Source organism: Budorcas taxicolor, chromosome 6, assembly GCF_023091745.1.
Source record: "Budorcas taxicolor isolate Tak-1 chromosome 6, Takin1.1, whole genome shotgun sequence".
Lineage (NCBI taxonomy): Eukaryota > Metazoa > Chordata > Mammalia > Artiodactyla > Bovidae > Budorcas > Budorcas taxicolor.
In genome coordinates this window covers 84,253,041-84,267,951 of record NC_068915.1, presented here as the reverse complement: position 1 = coordinate 84,267,951, position 14,911 = coordinate 84,253,041, and the positions used below count along the sequence as shown (strand labels likewise).

Sequence of the window (14,911 nt, the reverse complement as noted above, 5' to 3'; positions counted from 1 at the left end):
ATCCAATAACTAATTATAAAAGACTTTCTTCAGGTTTATAGAATATATGTATATATATAAATATGAAGTCTATTTTTTTTTCCCTTTAGGTAGCAGTCAAAATCATCTTCGGCAAGTACAGGTGGATCTCATAGACACTAAAAGCTGCAATGCACCCCAAGCTTACAATAATGCCATAACTCCTACAATGTTATGTGCTGGCTCCTTGAAAGGAAATAGAGATGCATGCCAGGTAAGTGATTGAGTGCATAATTTTTTGTTCACCTTTTATTTTGAAATAATTACAGCTCTACAAGAAGTTGCAAAGATAGTACAGAGGGGTCCCCTCTAACCTTCACCAAGTATTCTCCAGTGGTTACATCTCATATAACTAGAGTAGAATATAAAAGCTAGGAACTGATCTTGGTACAAGGTGTACTTCTTGCTTTTTATCACGTGTGCAGATTTGTGTCATCATGACTACAGTTAAGAACTCTTCCATCACCACAGAGATCTTTCTTCCTTTATAAAAACATCCATTTCCTTCCCCCATCGCTTTATCATCACTAACATCTGGCAATCACCAATCTATTTGCCATCTCTATAATTTTGTAATTTCAAGAATGTTGTATGAGCAGAATCATACAGTAGCCTTTTTTCAGAATTCCATTTTGATTTTTTTTATAGTCCTGCTGTATATTACAATTATTTTTTAAGTAGATAAATTAAGATTTTTAGTTGGAGTTTTAATATCAAATTCTCAAAAATTCATAGAATAAGTAAACAGAAAAGTATAGTAATATAGTAGACCTGAAAAGCACCATGATTTGTCTATTAGTGTTTTTAACCATACTCTCCCTTTGTAGGAAAATTATATGATTCCTGTAAGTTAAATACACATAATTTATCATAGTCTACTGGTGTTGAGATTTTACTAGTTTTAGTTCGATTTGAAATAGAAAACATACTTCCCCTTAAGCCTCTTTAACCTTTCATCATTCATAATATTAAATATTAATAAATATAACTATTAAATATTTCCTTTCTATAAATACTGAGAGCCACATCAGACAAGTTTTTGCTTCAAGTGCCAGATGTAACTTAGAAAACTTAAGAGGAGAAGGGAAGTCTATTTACTCATCTGTTCTTTCTTCCCTTCTGGTTTTCTAAAATTTTTTAAAAAATATTTTTAATTGGAAGACAATCGCTTTACAATATTGTGTTGGTTTCTGCCATACGTCAACATGAATCGACCATAGGTATACATATATCCCCTCTCTCTTGAACCTCCTTTTCACCTCCCACCCCTCTAGGCTGTCACAGAGCACCAGGTTTAAACTCCCTGCATTATACAGCAAATTCCTACTAGCTATCTATTTTACATATGGCAATGTATATGCTTAAAATTCTTTTTATATCATTTCTTTTATGTTTCAGAAACTTCCTTTAGCCATTTTTTTTAAGTATAGATCTGCTAGTGTCAAGTTCCCTTAGATTTTCTTTGTTTGCAAAGTTCTTTATTTCCTATTTATTTGTAAAGCATAATTTTGCCAGGCATATAATTTATGCTTGACAGTTTTTTTGTTTTTTTTTTTTTAGTGCTTAAATCATGGGCTCTGTAATCTATGATAGGAACTTGCTGTGATTAGAATTGTTTTTCTCTTGCAGATGAAGTGTCATTTTTTTCTTGCTATGTTCAAGATTTTTTCTTTGTCTTTAGTCTTCAGAAGTTTGAGTTTGTATCTTGGCATGGATTTCTCTTGGTTATACTGCTTAGGGCTTGCTCACCTTTTTAATCTGCAAGTTTATGCCCTTTGACAAACTTGGGAAAGTTTCAGCCTTTATTTCCTTGAAAAATTTTCAGCTTCATTTTGGAATCCAATAATAGGTATTTAGCACTTTCATTATGCTCTCAGAGATCTCTGAGCTTCTGTTCATTTTTTTTTTTCTATTCCTCTTTCTGTGTGTTCAGACTGAGCAATTTCTATCATTCTATCTTCAATTTCATTGATTTTGTTTTTACTTCCATCATCTCCTTCATTTTTCTGTTAAGCACTTCTAGTGAGCTTTTTATTGGATTTTTTGTTTGTTTCATGATGGAAATTGCCCATTAAGACATTTTTGTGATGACTGCTTTAAAATCTTTGTCAGATAATTCCAACATCTGTCTCCTCAGTGTCAGTGTCTGATTGATTGCCTTTTCTTATTCAAAATTTTCTTATTCAAAATTTTCCTGGTTCTTGGTATCGGGTGATTTTCAGATATATCCTGGACATTTTGGATATTATGTTATGAGTTTCGGCATCTTATTTAAATCTTCTGTTTTTACAGGACTCCTCTGACATGACAGTGGAGTGGGTGGGGGAATGAGGTAGCACTTCTCCCATTCATTGTCCCCTGACGCCAAGGTGGGGAAAGAGACCTTTGTTACTGCTGGATGGAGGTGGAATTGCAGGCTTCTCACTAGGGTTTCCTTTGTGGCTCAGCTGGTAAAGAATCCACCTTCAATGCTGGAGACCTGGGTTTGATCCCTGGGTTGGGAAGATCCCCTGGAGAAGGGAAAAGCTACCCACTCCAGTATTATGGCCTGGAAAATTCCATAGACTGTCACAAATAAGACATGACTGAATCACTTTCACTAAGTGTGGTTTTTTGTTTTTTTTTTTCTTTTAAGATGGGAGAAAATTATTAAATTTATTTTATTTTATTTTTTGACCATGGTGTGCCTGGCATACAGGATCTTAGTTCCCCAACCAGTGATCCAACCCATGCTCCCTGCATTGGACTGCCAGAAAAGTCCTGAAACTTATTAGATCTAATTTTTTAAAAAATATATGCCATTTTCCCTCCTCACCCTTCTTGGTGGAGGAACAGAAAATCCCCTCACATGCTCCATTTAGGGGATTTCACATATAAAGTCTGGGATGGTGAGGATGAAGTAAAAAAATACCACTCTGGATGGGGGCAACTTGTTACTGCTCTCCTTGTGGTCTCCACTGACATCATGGGATAGTGGCCTTATCACTGCTTGGCTCTCCACTAGGTCTGTTCTGACATCACCCTAGAGGGAGAGAGAGTTCTGCCTCATCGATATTGGGGGATAGTCCATGCTCCCCAGCTGGTTACCACAGGGGAGGAAGAGGAAGGCTTCATCATCACCTGGCAGGGATGAAAGAGAGGCTCCTCACTCAGCCTCCTCTGACACCAGTCAGGTGGGAATTGGACTTCCTTAGATTCTGTAAGGGTGGAAGTCCAGTCTCCCCACTTGGCCCTTGCTGATCGGGTTGGGATGGAACCACACTTTTTTTTGTGATTGACTCACAGTGTGTACACATTAATCACCCAGCTTATACATTATCAACTCATGACCAATCTTATTTCATTCCTACCTATTTTAACCCCCAACCTTCTTCTTCCCATCCTCAACTCCAGATCTATTTTGAAGTAAATCACAGTTGTGTATAATTTCATTTGAAAATATGTTACCTCTTCTGTTAATACAATACCTTTTTGATGATATTATTAGATGTGAATGTCTCATAAATTTGGGGAACTAAAGAGGAGAAACCAAGTTTGGCCTTGTGATTATAACACACTGCTTTTCTGTTTCAGGAGGAATCTGGTACTTCCCCCTCTCAAAAATCATCAATAACTTTATTATGCAGAAATCTTTACTTGGATCTCTTACTCCCTCCCATGTCAGCGGCGTGTGGCTACCTCCTCTTAAAATATGATCTTGTTTTGGGTTCTATAATCCTGAAATATGCTGATTTCCCCCTCCCTCCTTTCCCAACAACTCATTTCTGTTTCCTTATTTTGGTTTCTCTTTATTTCCCTCTCAGCCTGTCTCTAAGCTTGGCTGTTCCTTAAGACTCATCTTTTTTTTTCTCTACATATACCTTCAGAGAAATTACCTTTTCTTTAAGTTAGCTGCCACTTTAATGTCTTCCAAATATACATCTCCAAAATTCATCTCTTGCTCAAATTCAGTCTTGCATTTCCACCAAACCATTTCCATTTATATGTTTTAAGTTGTTAGTATAAGACAACTTTTACATATGTTCCATCTTAAATGCAATAGGCCTTCAGTCAGTTCAGTCGCTGAGTCACGTCTGACTCTTTGAGACCCCATGGACTGCAGCATGCCTGGCTTCCCTGTCCATGAAATGTTGTTTTCATTTCAAGTTTCTCATTTATGTGGTTGGCTTCATTATTCTTGAAAACTTTTACTCTTAAATCTCTTTCACATGTAATCAATTAAATCATAGAGTATTTTCCCCTTACTATTTCTTCCATATTTATCTCTTCGTCTCCATTCTTTCTGTTTAAGAACTTAATTTATTGCTTCATTGCTTCATATCTTAATCACTAAAATTTGTTTCTTGTTTAGCTTCTGGCTTTAAGTTTCTGATATGATATGTACATTCTTTTGTAAAAAAATTTAGTGGAGTAGTTGATTTACTATGTTGTGCTAGTTTCTGCTATACATCAAAGTGAATCAGCTATACATACCCATATCCTTGAATAAACTTCCTGCTCTGTTTCTCATTAAACCACTCACTAAAAATAGCTGCATTTAAGAGAAAAATAGCAGTGGATACAGACCAACGGACCCCTCAAAAGTTATGCAACTTTATAGTCAGAGAATTAACAACATCATCAACAGCAAAAATAATTGTACCATGAAAAATAACTTAGTGTAGGTAGGCAGATTGCCCAGGGTGGCTGGCGGCTGACTGAGGGAAAGTTAAAAATGCACAAAAACAATAGAGTAGAAATACTGACTAGAAATACTGGCTTGCTGAGGGTGAGACAATGTACATGGGAGGGTAGCTCTGGGCAGAGGAGGAAGTACAACCTGGCAGGACCTGAGAATTAGGCAAGGATAGGGTGTGCCTCTCTGGGTAGGGAGAAGGGCTCCTGGGCATAGACACTCTTAACATTTTCTTAAACTAGAACCTCCAAGGCTTCTGCCTGTGCAATAGCTGAGCTGAGACCTTTTTTTCTGGAAATTGCAGTTCTACTCCCATTATTCTGGCTCCCTTGCCCAAGTCCAAACACCTATAAGCCATCACAACTTCCACTTTGTACTGATGTAACTCCCCTGTTCACCAATCATATGTGAGCTAACTAGTGTTAACAGAACCAACTGTCTCTTTCTCCATTTGATACTTGCTGGACATCACCTAAGTTTTCAGCTTGTATTGCTGTTAGACTTACTGCTGTCTTTTTCCCTTAATTACTTTATTAGACTCATTCACTCCTGTCTCTTAAACAGATTTAAGCTTTGCAGTTTCTGGCATACTCCATTTCTTTTTCCTAATCTGCTATGTCTTCACATAGGCCTAGGTGTCAATTATCAAAATGATTTGTTATCTGATAGCTTCATACAGTACACTTTGTTTCTATCAGTACATTGCACACTCCTTGAGGGGAGGGCTCATGTGTTTAGACGCTTTTTACATCTCTAACCACATATGAGAGTATAAGGAAATATAATTATTGGTGAATTGATTTAAAAATTACAAATACATTATATCTAATTGAGTTATTATTAGTGTTAGTTAGTACTTTTATGTAAATGAAAGAAAATTCTCAAAGAAATTAGTGTAATGTAAAGGAAAAAAGCATAGACTTCTTAGTGAAATCACTCTGGATATTGAATAGCATGTGATATCAGGAAAATTGCTAAACTCTGTTAGTTTCAGCTTCTTCATTGCTAAAATAGAGAAAATGAAACCTAACTCCATGCTTTGCTGCCAGAATTACACGAGTTAATGAAATAATATATTAATTATTTAAGCACTTCATATAGTGTTGAACATGTAATGAGTGGTCAGTAACTGGAGATCCTAGGATTTTGGGGGAAGATCAGTCAGCACCTTGTTTTTATGACCCATATAAAAGAAATAGCCTACTGACTTTCACAAGGCATAAACAACTGGAGTTTGTGTTTATATATACATATTCACTAAGTTCTGTTTTGTGCCAGGCTTTATGTTAAGCACGTTATGTACACTGTCTTATGTAATCTTCAAAATTATCATTGCAGGTAGGTATTATTAGGAGCATTAGCAATAAGTAAATTAAAGGTCTTAGCCAGCTTGGAGGGGCCAGAATTGAGCTTTAAACCCAGGTGTCTGACTCTGATGTCCATGCTTTTTATCAGTACTAAACTCTTCACCCTTCTTTTAGGAGATGTGTCATACAGGTAGAGTGTGGGCAGTTATTTGTCAGATGTATCAGATTGGGGCTGTTCTGCCAAGAGATGGAGTCTTTTCATCTCAGAGTACTGAACCCTGAGTCTAACCAGCTCTCCAGGCAGGGGAGCTCCTCTTTTATGTGAATTACTGGCATAGGTAAAGGACATCACTTGTCATTTGAGCACACAGAAGATTTTTTAAAACTGCCCCTTTCATTAAATTCACATTAAAAAATAACACATTTCTCTGTAATAAGCTGCAATATTAATTACTAATCTCTCTCTTCTCCTTTAGGGCGACTCCGGAGGACCTCTGGTTAGTCCAGATGCTAGAGATATCTGGTACCTTGCTGGAATCGTGAGCTGGGGAGACGAATGTGGGCAACCCAATAAGCCTGGTGTTTATACTAAAGTGACTGCCTTCCGGGACTGGATCACTTCCAAAACTGGTGTCTAAGAGAACAGCCTAGCAGAATGGAACACACTTTTGTGTACAGGTCATTCTTAGAGGTACAGAATTGCCGAAGTCATCATGCAGGTCACCTAGATCTGACCAATCGAACTAAACCGTCTGCTATTTCCTTCCGAGCTCTTCTCCGCACACCATCTTGCTTCTACCAGATGGATTCTGTCTCAACTTGCAGTCACTTGTTTTTCTAGAAGTTTTCTGTCATCAAATTTTGACTTGTTGACATAAATCTCTCTCATGTGTGTGTGCAGTTTGAAGTGATCCCTTCCTTCATTTCGCTGGCTTTTCTCAACTCAGTAAATTTCCACTTTCAAGGTGCAGGACAAAGAGTAAAACGAAATATGAAAAGAAAAAAACTACATTTTTTACATACAGAAAAGTATTAGGTGTTTTTTCTTAATGCGATGAAAAAAATGATCATAATCATTATGAAAGGTCAGGTAAAGAGACAGCAGAAAACCAAATACTTCATGACGGTGAAAGAATGGGAACTAAGTTAAGGAAATAAAGAGAAACCAAGATATAATTTGTTTGCACTTCCAGCAAACTGACAGAGATAAATGTGGGGAAGATTCTAGTTTCTTGTCGCCTATAATAATTATACAAACTCTATGTAATGTATTTAAGTTAAAGCAAATAGTATTTATTTAACACGGCACTACTGAGAATGTCAACATATCATAATAAAAAATAAATATCATCAATTTGCTTGACATTTTGATAATCCACAAAGAAGGGGAAGATGGGGAAAATGTTACTCGTCAATTTACCGCGAATTCCTTTCAAATCTGAGGCTAGAGTGAAAATTTACCTAAGAACAAGCAGCGTATATTATGTGGTAAGATTTTTGTATGGTTGGGTGGGAGGAAATAAAAATAGAATCTGTATGAACTGTTGAATGAAATGGTATTATCACCAAGAGCTTGTGTGTTTGTATTTAAAGTTTTTTCACATTGCATAGCTGTGAAGGGAAATAAGATCCAGGTGTGAGTGTATATAGTTGTATAAATGCAGCTAAAGGTCAGACCTCTATTTTGAGATGACTGCTGATTCTGGCCTTACCACTCCACCTCCTTGCCCTCATTTCCAGTCTGTTCTTACACCATGTGTCTCTTAGACTCCCCTGGGCTCAGATGGGAGGATATTATGGGGAATTTATCCTGGAAGATGCCTCCCTGCTACATCTAGCATGACCCTGAATTGCTCACTGCCTGGAAAGAAAATTGATAGAAAAAGCCTAATATCAATCACTTTCCTGATTTCAGCTTTGATAAATTACTATTGAGTTGTTAGATATACAACATTCAAGTGATATAGGCACTATGAAGTTAGGATTGGTTTCATGTTAGTGGTGAGACTTCACTGAATCTTTGCATTACCCTGTCCTCATTGTGTATAACTACTCATATGAGTTCTGTATTGTACCATAACCACTTTGCAAGAAACATTAGTAGAAAAAAAAATCCACCTAAATAGCATTGGCATGTGAACTGATACAATTTAGGCACTAGGCTAAAATATGATATGAAATCTGACTTGAATTTACTGTTAAATATTTTGTAGACATATATTTAATTTAATGATTTCTTTTGAAAACATTGAGGAAAACGATGAATTTTAAAGAAAGACTTAAGTACAGTTCAGTTCAGTTCAGTTTAGTCGCTCAGTCGTGTCCGACTCTTTGTGACTCCATGAATTGTAGCACGCCAGGCCTCCCTGTCCATCATCAACTCCTGGAGTTCACTCAAACTCACGTCCATCGAGTCGGTGATGCCATCCAGCCATCTCATCCTCCGTCGTCCCCTTCTCCTCCTGCCCCCAATCCCTCCCAGCATCAGAGTCTTTTCCAATGAGTCAACTCTTCGCATGAGGTGGCCAAAGTACTGGAGTTTCAGCTTTAGCATCATTCCTTCCAAGGAACACCCAGGGCTGATCTCCTTTAGAATGGACTGGTTGGATCTCCTTGCAGTTCAAGGGACGCTCACATTTCCTACCATTCTCTCTTATTTGGGAGAAGGCAATGGCACCCCCACTCCAGTACTCTTGCCTGGAAAATCCCATGGGCGGAGGAGCCTGGAAAGCTGCAGTCCATGGGGTCGCTGAGGGTCGGACACGACTGAGCGACTTCACTTTCACTTTTCACTTTCAAGCATTGGAGAAGGAAATGGCAACGCACTCCAGTGTTCTTGCCTGGAGAATCCCAGGAACGGCGGAGCCTCGTGTGCTGCTGTCTATGGGGTCACATAGAGTCGGACACGACTGAAGTGACTTAGCAGCAGCCGCAGCCTCTTGTTTGAGTATACTTCACAGTTAGGCCTCTAGGTGGCACCCGTAGTCGGTAGGTAAAGGGAAGCAAGCTGTTAAGGTGTCAAGTGATGGAAGCTGTAGTAGGCATTCTGTATCAGGGTCTTGTAAAACCAAAAGGATACAATTCATCCTTAAGAAGGTGTTTAAAAATTAATCCATATAAATTGACAGCATGTTAGTATTTTCCACATTTCTGGAGGTAGTTTCCAAATTAGGTAAAATTTGCAATGTGATAGGAATTTTTTTGGCAAACTTGAAGAGGTTTAAATTAAGAAGAAATTTTAGAAGTTCAATTTCACAGTGGCATCATATTTCTCAGAGAAATATTTCTCAAAAGATCTTAGAAATAGAGGTTTGGCCATAGTGAATATATAAGCGATAGTTCAAACTTAATGTGCACAGAGAAATAGATAAAACAGTATCATATTTTTAAAAGACAATTTTCTTTGAAAGTTAACTTCTACAGGATTTCAGATCTTCCCTAGTAGCTCAACTGGTAAAGGAACTGCCTGCAATGCAGGAGACCAGAGTTCAATCGCTGGGTTGGGAAGATCTGCTCGAGAAGGAAACGGCAACCCACTCTAGTATTCCTGCCTGGAGAATCCCATGGATAGAGGAGCCTGGAGTACAGTCCATGGTGTGGCAAAGAGTCAGATATGACCAAGTGACTAACACAACAAAGGGTTTCAGCATTCTTGAACTTGTCTTTTTTAGCCATTTCATTGGAGAAAGTTAAGAAGTCATGACAAATAATATTTATTAACTATGCAAGAAGGCAGGCATTTCTCAGCTATATTTTCTATCTCTTTTCCCACAGTACCTAGTAAAGTGCTCTGCATATAATAGTCTTTCAATAAATGTTGTTGAACTGACCATTTATTTTTGTATTATGCAGAATGTGTAGCTTTGTTACTATTTACACATCAATTTTAAGAAGTAATCCAGATTTTACACCGGGTGATATAAGCCAGTTATTTAAACACACTAAGCCTCAATATACTCATTTTATAAAACAGGGGTAATAATATTCACCTCAAATGAATGCTGTAGAGATTAAAATGAGATATTCAAAAGTGCTTAACTAAGTTCTTAGAACATAGCAGGTGCTAAAGAAATTGTGCGATTATAACTGTTGCTGTAAGCTACAGTGTTATATGATTGCTACTTGATTATTAATAGGTTGAGTAAGTATTTTTAAGATGAAAAGATGATTAGATCAACAGAATGGGCTGGTTTCTTGTTTAATTTTAATTCTACAAAAGAACTTTTATTGCGATCATTCCAAAACATATTACCAAGTTGTTTGTTATTTTCATTTTTCATTTCAACTTTTAAAAATGATAAACCTTTTTAGCTATAGAGCTACTGGACCATATGAAGATCTATAGTCTAGTTCAAACGATGCCTCCTCCATGAGGCCTCCTCGACTCTCTCAAGTGGAGATATTCTTTTTCCTGAAATTTCTGACCACTTAAAATAATTTTTATAATCAGATAATCATAGACTCACACAGAGCTGTAAAATATAATACATGCATGCTAAGTTGCTTCAGTTGTGTCTGACTCTGCGTGATCCCATGGATGGTATCCTTCCAGGCTCCTCTGTCTGTGGAATTCTCCAGGCAAGAATACTGGAGTGGGTTGCCATGCCCTTCTCCAGGGGATCTTCCTGACCCAGGGATGGAACCCACATCTTTTATATCTCCTACACTGGCAGTTGTTGGGTCCTTTATCACTAGCGCCACCTAGGAAGACCAGAAATATAATACAGAGAGATCCTATGTGTTCTTTATCCAGTTCATGGAAATGGTAACATCTTGATTAGCTGTAGTACAATACATAACCAGGAAGTTGACCATGAGACAATCTATCAACCTTATGAGAGTTTATGTTTTTAAAACATGCGATTATTTGTGTGTGTGTATTTAGTTCCATATAATTTTATCTCACATGTGGATTTGTGTGCACCACCAAGTCACAATGCAGAATAGTTTGGTCAAGGATCCCTCATGCTATGCACAGCCATCTGGCATCATCCCCATCCCCATTCCCAGTCTGTAATCCCTGACAAACATTAATCTGTTCTCCATCTATATAATTTTGTCTGAGAATGTTATATATCAATAACTGGGATCATACAATACGTCTCCTTTGGAGGCTGGCCTCTTGACTCAGCATAATTCCTTTAAGATCAATCCAAATTGCATGTGTCATGCCCGCACATGACAGTCCATTCTTACTTTATTGTTGTGTGTGTTTCACAGTATGGGTGCACTGCAATTTGTTCAACCATTCATACATCGAAGGGCATTTGAATTGTTTATAGTTTTTGGCTACTATGAATAAAGCTACTACAATATTTGTGTATGTGTAGGTCTTTGTGTGAACATAACTGTTCATTGTTTGTACGGTTCCATTTTTTTCTCGATCTTAAAGTATTATGCAGAAGCGCATCAATTGTCGACCCTAACCTCCTTTGTGTACACACTTTACATTTACCACTGTTCCTGCTGTACCATCCTATGCACTTACTGGCCACTTGGAAACTTTGCCTGGCCAATATATGTTCAAATACAATAAGGTTATATCTTAATAGGGTTATTATATTAATATCTTTTTATGTAAACATAGGGAATTTAATAATCAAATTTTGTGACATTCAATAAATTCACAAAACATTTTTAAAGAAATAGATTTTAGCAGAAAGCAAGTGCAGCAATGATGTTTATTAAATCTAGAATATTTCTCTTATTAGTTCTAACACTTCTGGTGGTGTAAATTGACAAATACTGGTGATGCTCAGATTTCTTTCTGCAAAAAGAAGCAGTCATACCATGGACTGGGTGACTTAAAAATAACAGAAATTTGTTTCTTGTGGTTCTGGAGGCTGGGAAATCCAAGATCATGGTGTCAGTTATAAAATAAATAAGTAATAGGTTTAATGTACAACATTATTAATACAATTAACCCTAAAAAGTAATTCTACATTTGAAAATAAATGTGAGGGCATTATTAAATAAATTGCATGCAATGTGCCATTACAAATGGACTTTTTGAACTGAAATAGACATTTCTTCAAAGAAGACATTTCTTTAATTATTAGAGAAATGCAAATTAAAACTACAATGAGGCACCTCACGCCAGTCAGAATGGCTATCATCAAAATGTCAACAAACAATAAATGCTGGAGAGTGTGTGGAGAAAAGGGAAATTTCTAAGCTATTGAAAGTACTGTTGGAATGTAAATTGGTACAGCCACTATGGAGAATAGTATGAAGCTTCCTTAAAAAACTAAAAATAAAACCACAATATGATCCAGCAATCCCACTCCTGAGCATATAGTCAGAGAAAAACTATGGTTTGAAAGGATGTATGCATCACACTGTTCATTGCAGCACTGTTTACAATAGCCAAGACACGGAAGCAACCTAAATGTCCACTGACAAATGAATGGTAAAGAAGATGTGCATATACATAATGGAATAATACCCAGCCACTAAAAAGAATGAAATAATGCTATTTGCAACAACATGAATGGACCTGGAAATTATTATATTAAGTGAAGTAAGTCAGACAGAAAAAGACAAATATCATATGATATTGCTTACATGGAGAATCTAATAAAAAAATTAAAGATACAAATGAACTTATTTACAAAACAGAAGCAGACTCACAGACTAAGAAAATAAACTTATGATTACCAAAGGGGAAAGGTGGGGAGGAGGGATAAACTGGGATTTCGGAATTGACATATATACTCTACTATACTGAAAATAGATAACCAACAAGGACCTACTATATAGCACAGGAAACTCTGTATTCTGTAATAATCTAAATGGGACAGGAATAGATATATGTGTATGTATAACTGAATCACTTTTCTGTATGCCTGAAACTAACACAACATTGTAAATCAACTATAGTATAATATAAAATAGAAGTATTTTTTAAATGGACTTTTCTTCCCACAGAAATATATGTAGGTAGAACTCCAGATGGTGTTACTAATCTGAAAATCAGAATTTCAGTCAGGAGAGAAAATCTGCTGGTCTACGCGGAGGAATTCTGTGAGGACAATTAGGATATTTGTATTTTAAAAACATTATAGAAGAAGAGAATTCTATTCTATTTGTGATTGCGCTCCCCCCCAAAAAAACTCATGTGAAGTGGTAAAAATATTAGTATCTTCAGGAAGCTGAAAATACTTTGCAAGCCATAATGACAGGACCTGTCTTAGTCTGGCAGATAGAAGAGACAGCCTCTGCCTTCAGGGTGCTAATAGAGATAATGTGTAAGAAAGTTAATCCAGTATTACTTGGACCTTTTTGTTGCAAGTAATAGAAATCTGTAGTATCTCAGTATATAGATCTTGCTTTTAAAACTCAAGAACAGGAAGGAATCAGATCGGCTTCTAGGAATAACTGGAAGGCCCATAGGACTGTCTCCTCTTACCTTTGTTTTACTCTGCCCATCTATTCTTTCTTTTCTCTTTGAAGATTTGTTTTCTCCTCTTTTTGGTCCATATGGCCAGAGAAGGCAATGACAACCCACTCCAGTGCTCTTGCCTGGAAAATCCCATGGACGAAGGAGCCGGGTGGGCTGCAGTCCATTTGGTCGCTGGAGGCACGACTGAGCGAGTTCACTTTCACTTTTCACTTTTCACTTTCATGCATTGGAGAAGGAAATGGCAACCCACTCCAGTGTTCTTTCCTGGAAAATCCCAGGGACGGGGGAGCCTGGTGGGCAGCCGTCTATGGGGTTGCACAGAGTCGGACATGACTGAAGTGACTTAGCAGCAGCAGTAGCAGCATGAGTTTAGTAGTTCTTGCCCCAGAATTTAGGAAGTATTTGTTAACGCTAAATTTGAAATGCTTAATTGCATAAACAAAATCTCATTTATCAAATAAATATATTTACATTTATGGCTATAAAGATTTGAGAGTAGAAGTTTGACAACCAGCTATGTATTTAAAATTTTATATGTTTATGCATGCATGTTCAGTTGTGTCCAGCTCTTTGCAACCCCATGAACTATAGCCCACCAGGCTCACTCATCTGTCCATGGAATTGTCCAAGCAAGAATACTGGAGCAGGTTGCCATTTGCTACTCCAGGGGATTACGCATTTAGCTACACAAATAATGAGTACTCACTTTCTTTTTATGAAAATTGAGTGCACTGAAATGTGTATCTCTTGGACACATCAGCTTTCTTGGAAAAAGTCATGCTGTTATTATAACAATATTCTGGTATTGGTTCATATATATTTAATTTCTCTTATCATGTGTAATCTCTATAGATTGCAGATTGCATTCTTTTCTGTATCTTTTATATCTACTTTCACAGCACCTTGCAGCAACTTTTCAGTACATGTTGTTGGCAGGCTCTTTATTTTGCTTTCATACAGAAATAATTCCCTCTCTAATAGCATATATATTAATTGTTCAGAAGTTTTGTGGTGAAGTATAACACAGAAAAGAACACAGAAGACAAATGTACAGATCAATAAATTGTCATGAGGTAAACGGCCATGTAATTATCACCTAGACAAGAAATAGTACACTGCCAGCATCCCAGAGAACAGTATCCTGGACTTAAAATTCAATACCCTACATCTAACAGTGTTTGAATATTACAGAAATGAAATTGTATAGTATATATTATGACTCTCATTTGTGAAAATCATTTATGTTGATGCATGTATCTGAAGTTCTTTTACTTAAAGTGCTGCAGAATGTTTTATTACATGGAAAATATCACAAAGTATGGTTTCTGTGGTAATACCTTTTTATTGTGTGAAGATGTGGCTGTCTTCACAATCATGAAGATTATTTCCTAAATTATTTTCTAAAAGTTTTATTATTTTGCATTGAGATCTATGATCCTCCATTAATAGAATGCCATGTAGGGGTCAAGTATCATTGGTTTTCTTTCATAGATATCCAATCCAGATATT

General features: G+C 36.9%; 1 protein-coding gene across 1 annotated transcript in view; it reads left to right on the top strand.

Annotated features, from left to right (window-relative positions):
• Positions 1-6,638, top strand: part of LOC128049530 (transmembrane protease serine 11E-like) — a 34,246-nt gene extending 27,608 nt beyond the window's left edge. The window contains exons 9-10 of the mRNA XM_052641772.1: positions 90-232; positions 6,477-6,638. Of these exons, the coding sequence (XP_052497732.1) occupies positions 90-232; positions 6,477-6,638 (305 nt within the window). The remainder of the gene's footprint in view (positions 1-89; positions 233-6,476) is intronic.
• The last annotated feature ends 8,273 nt before the right edge of the window (positions 6,639-14,911 follow it).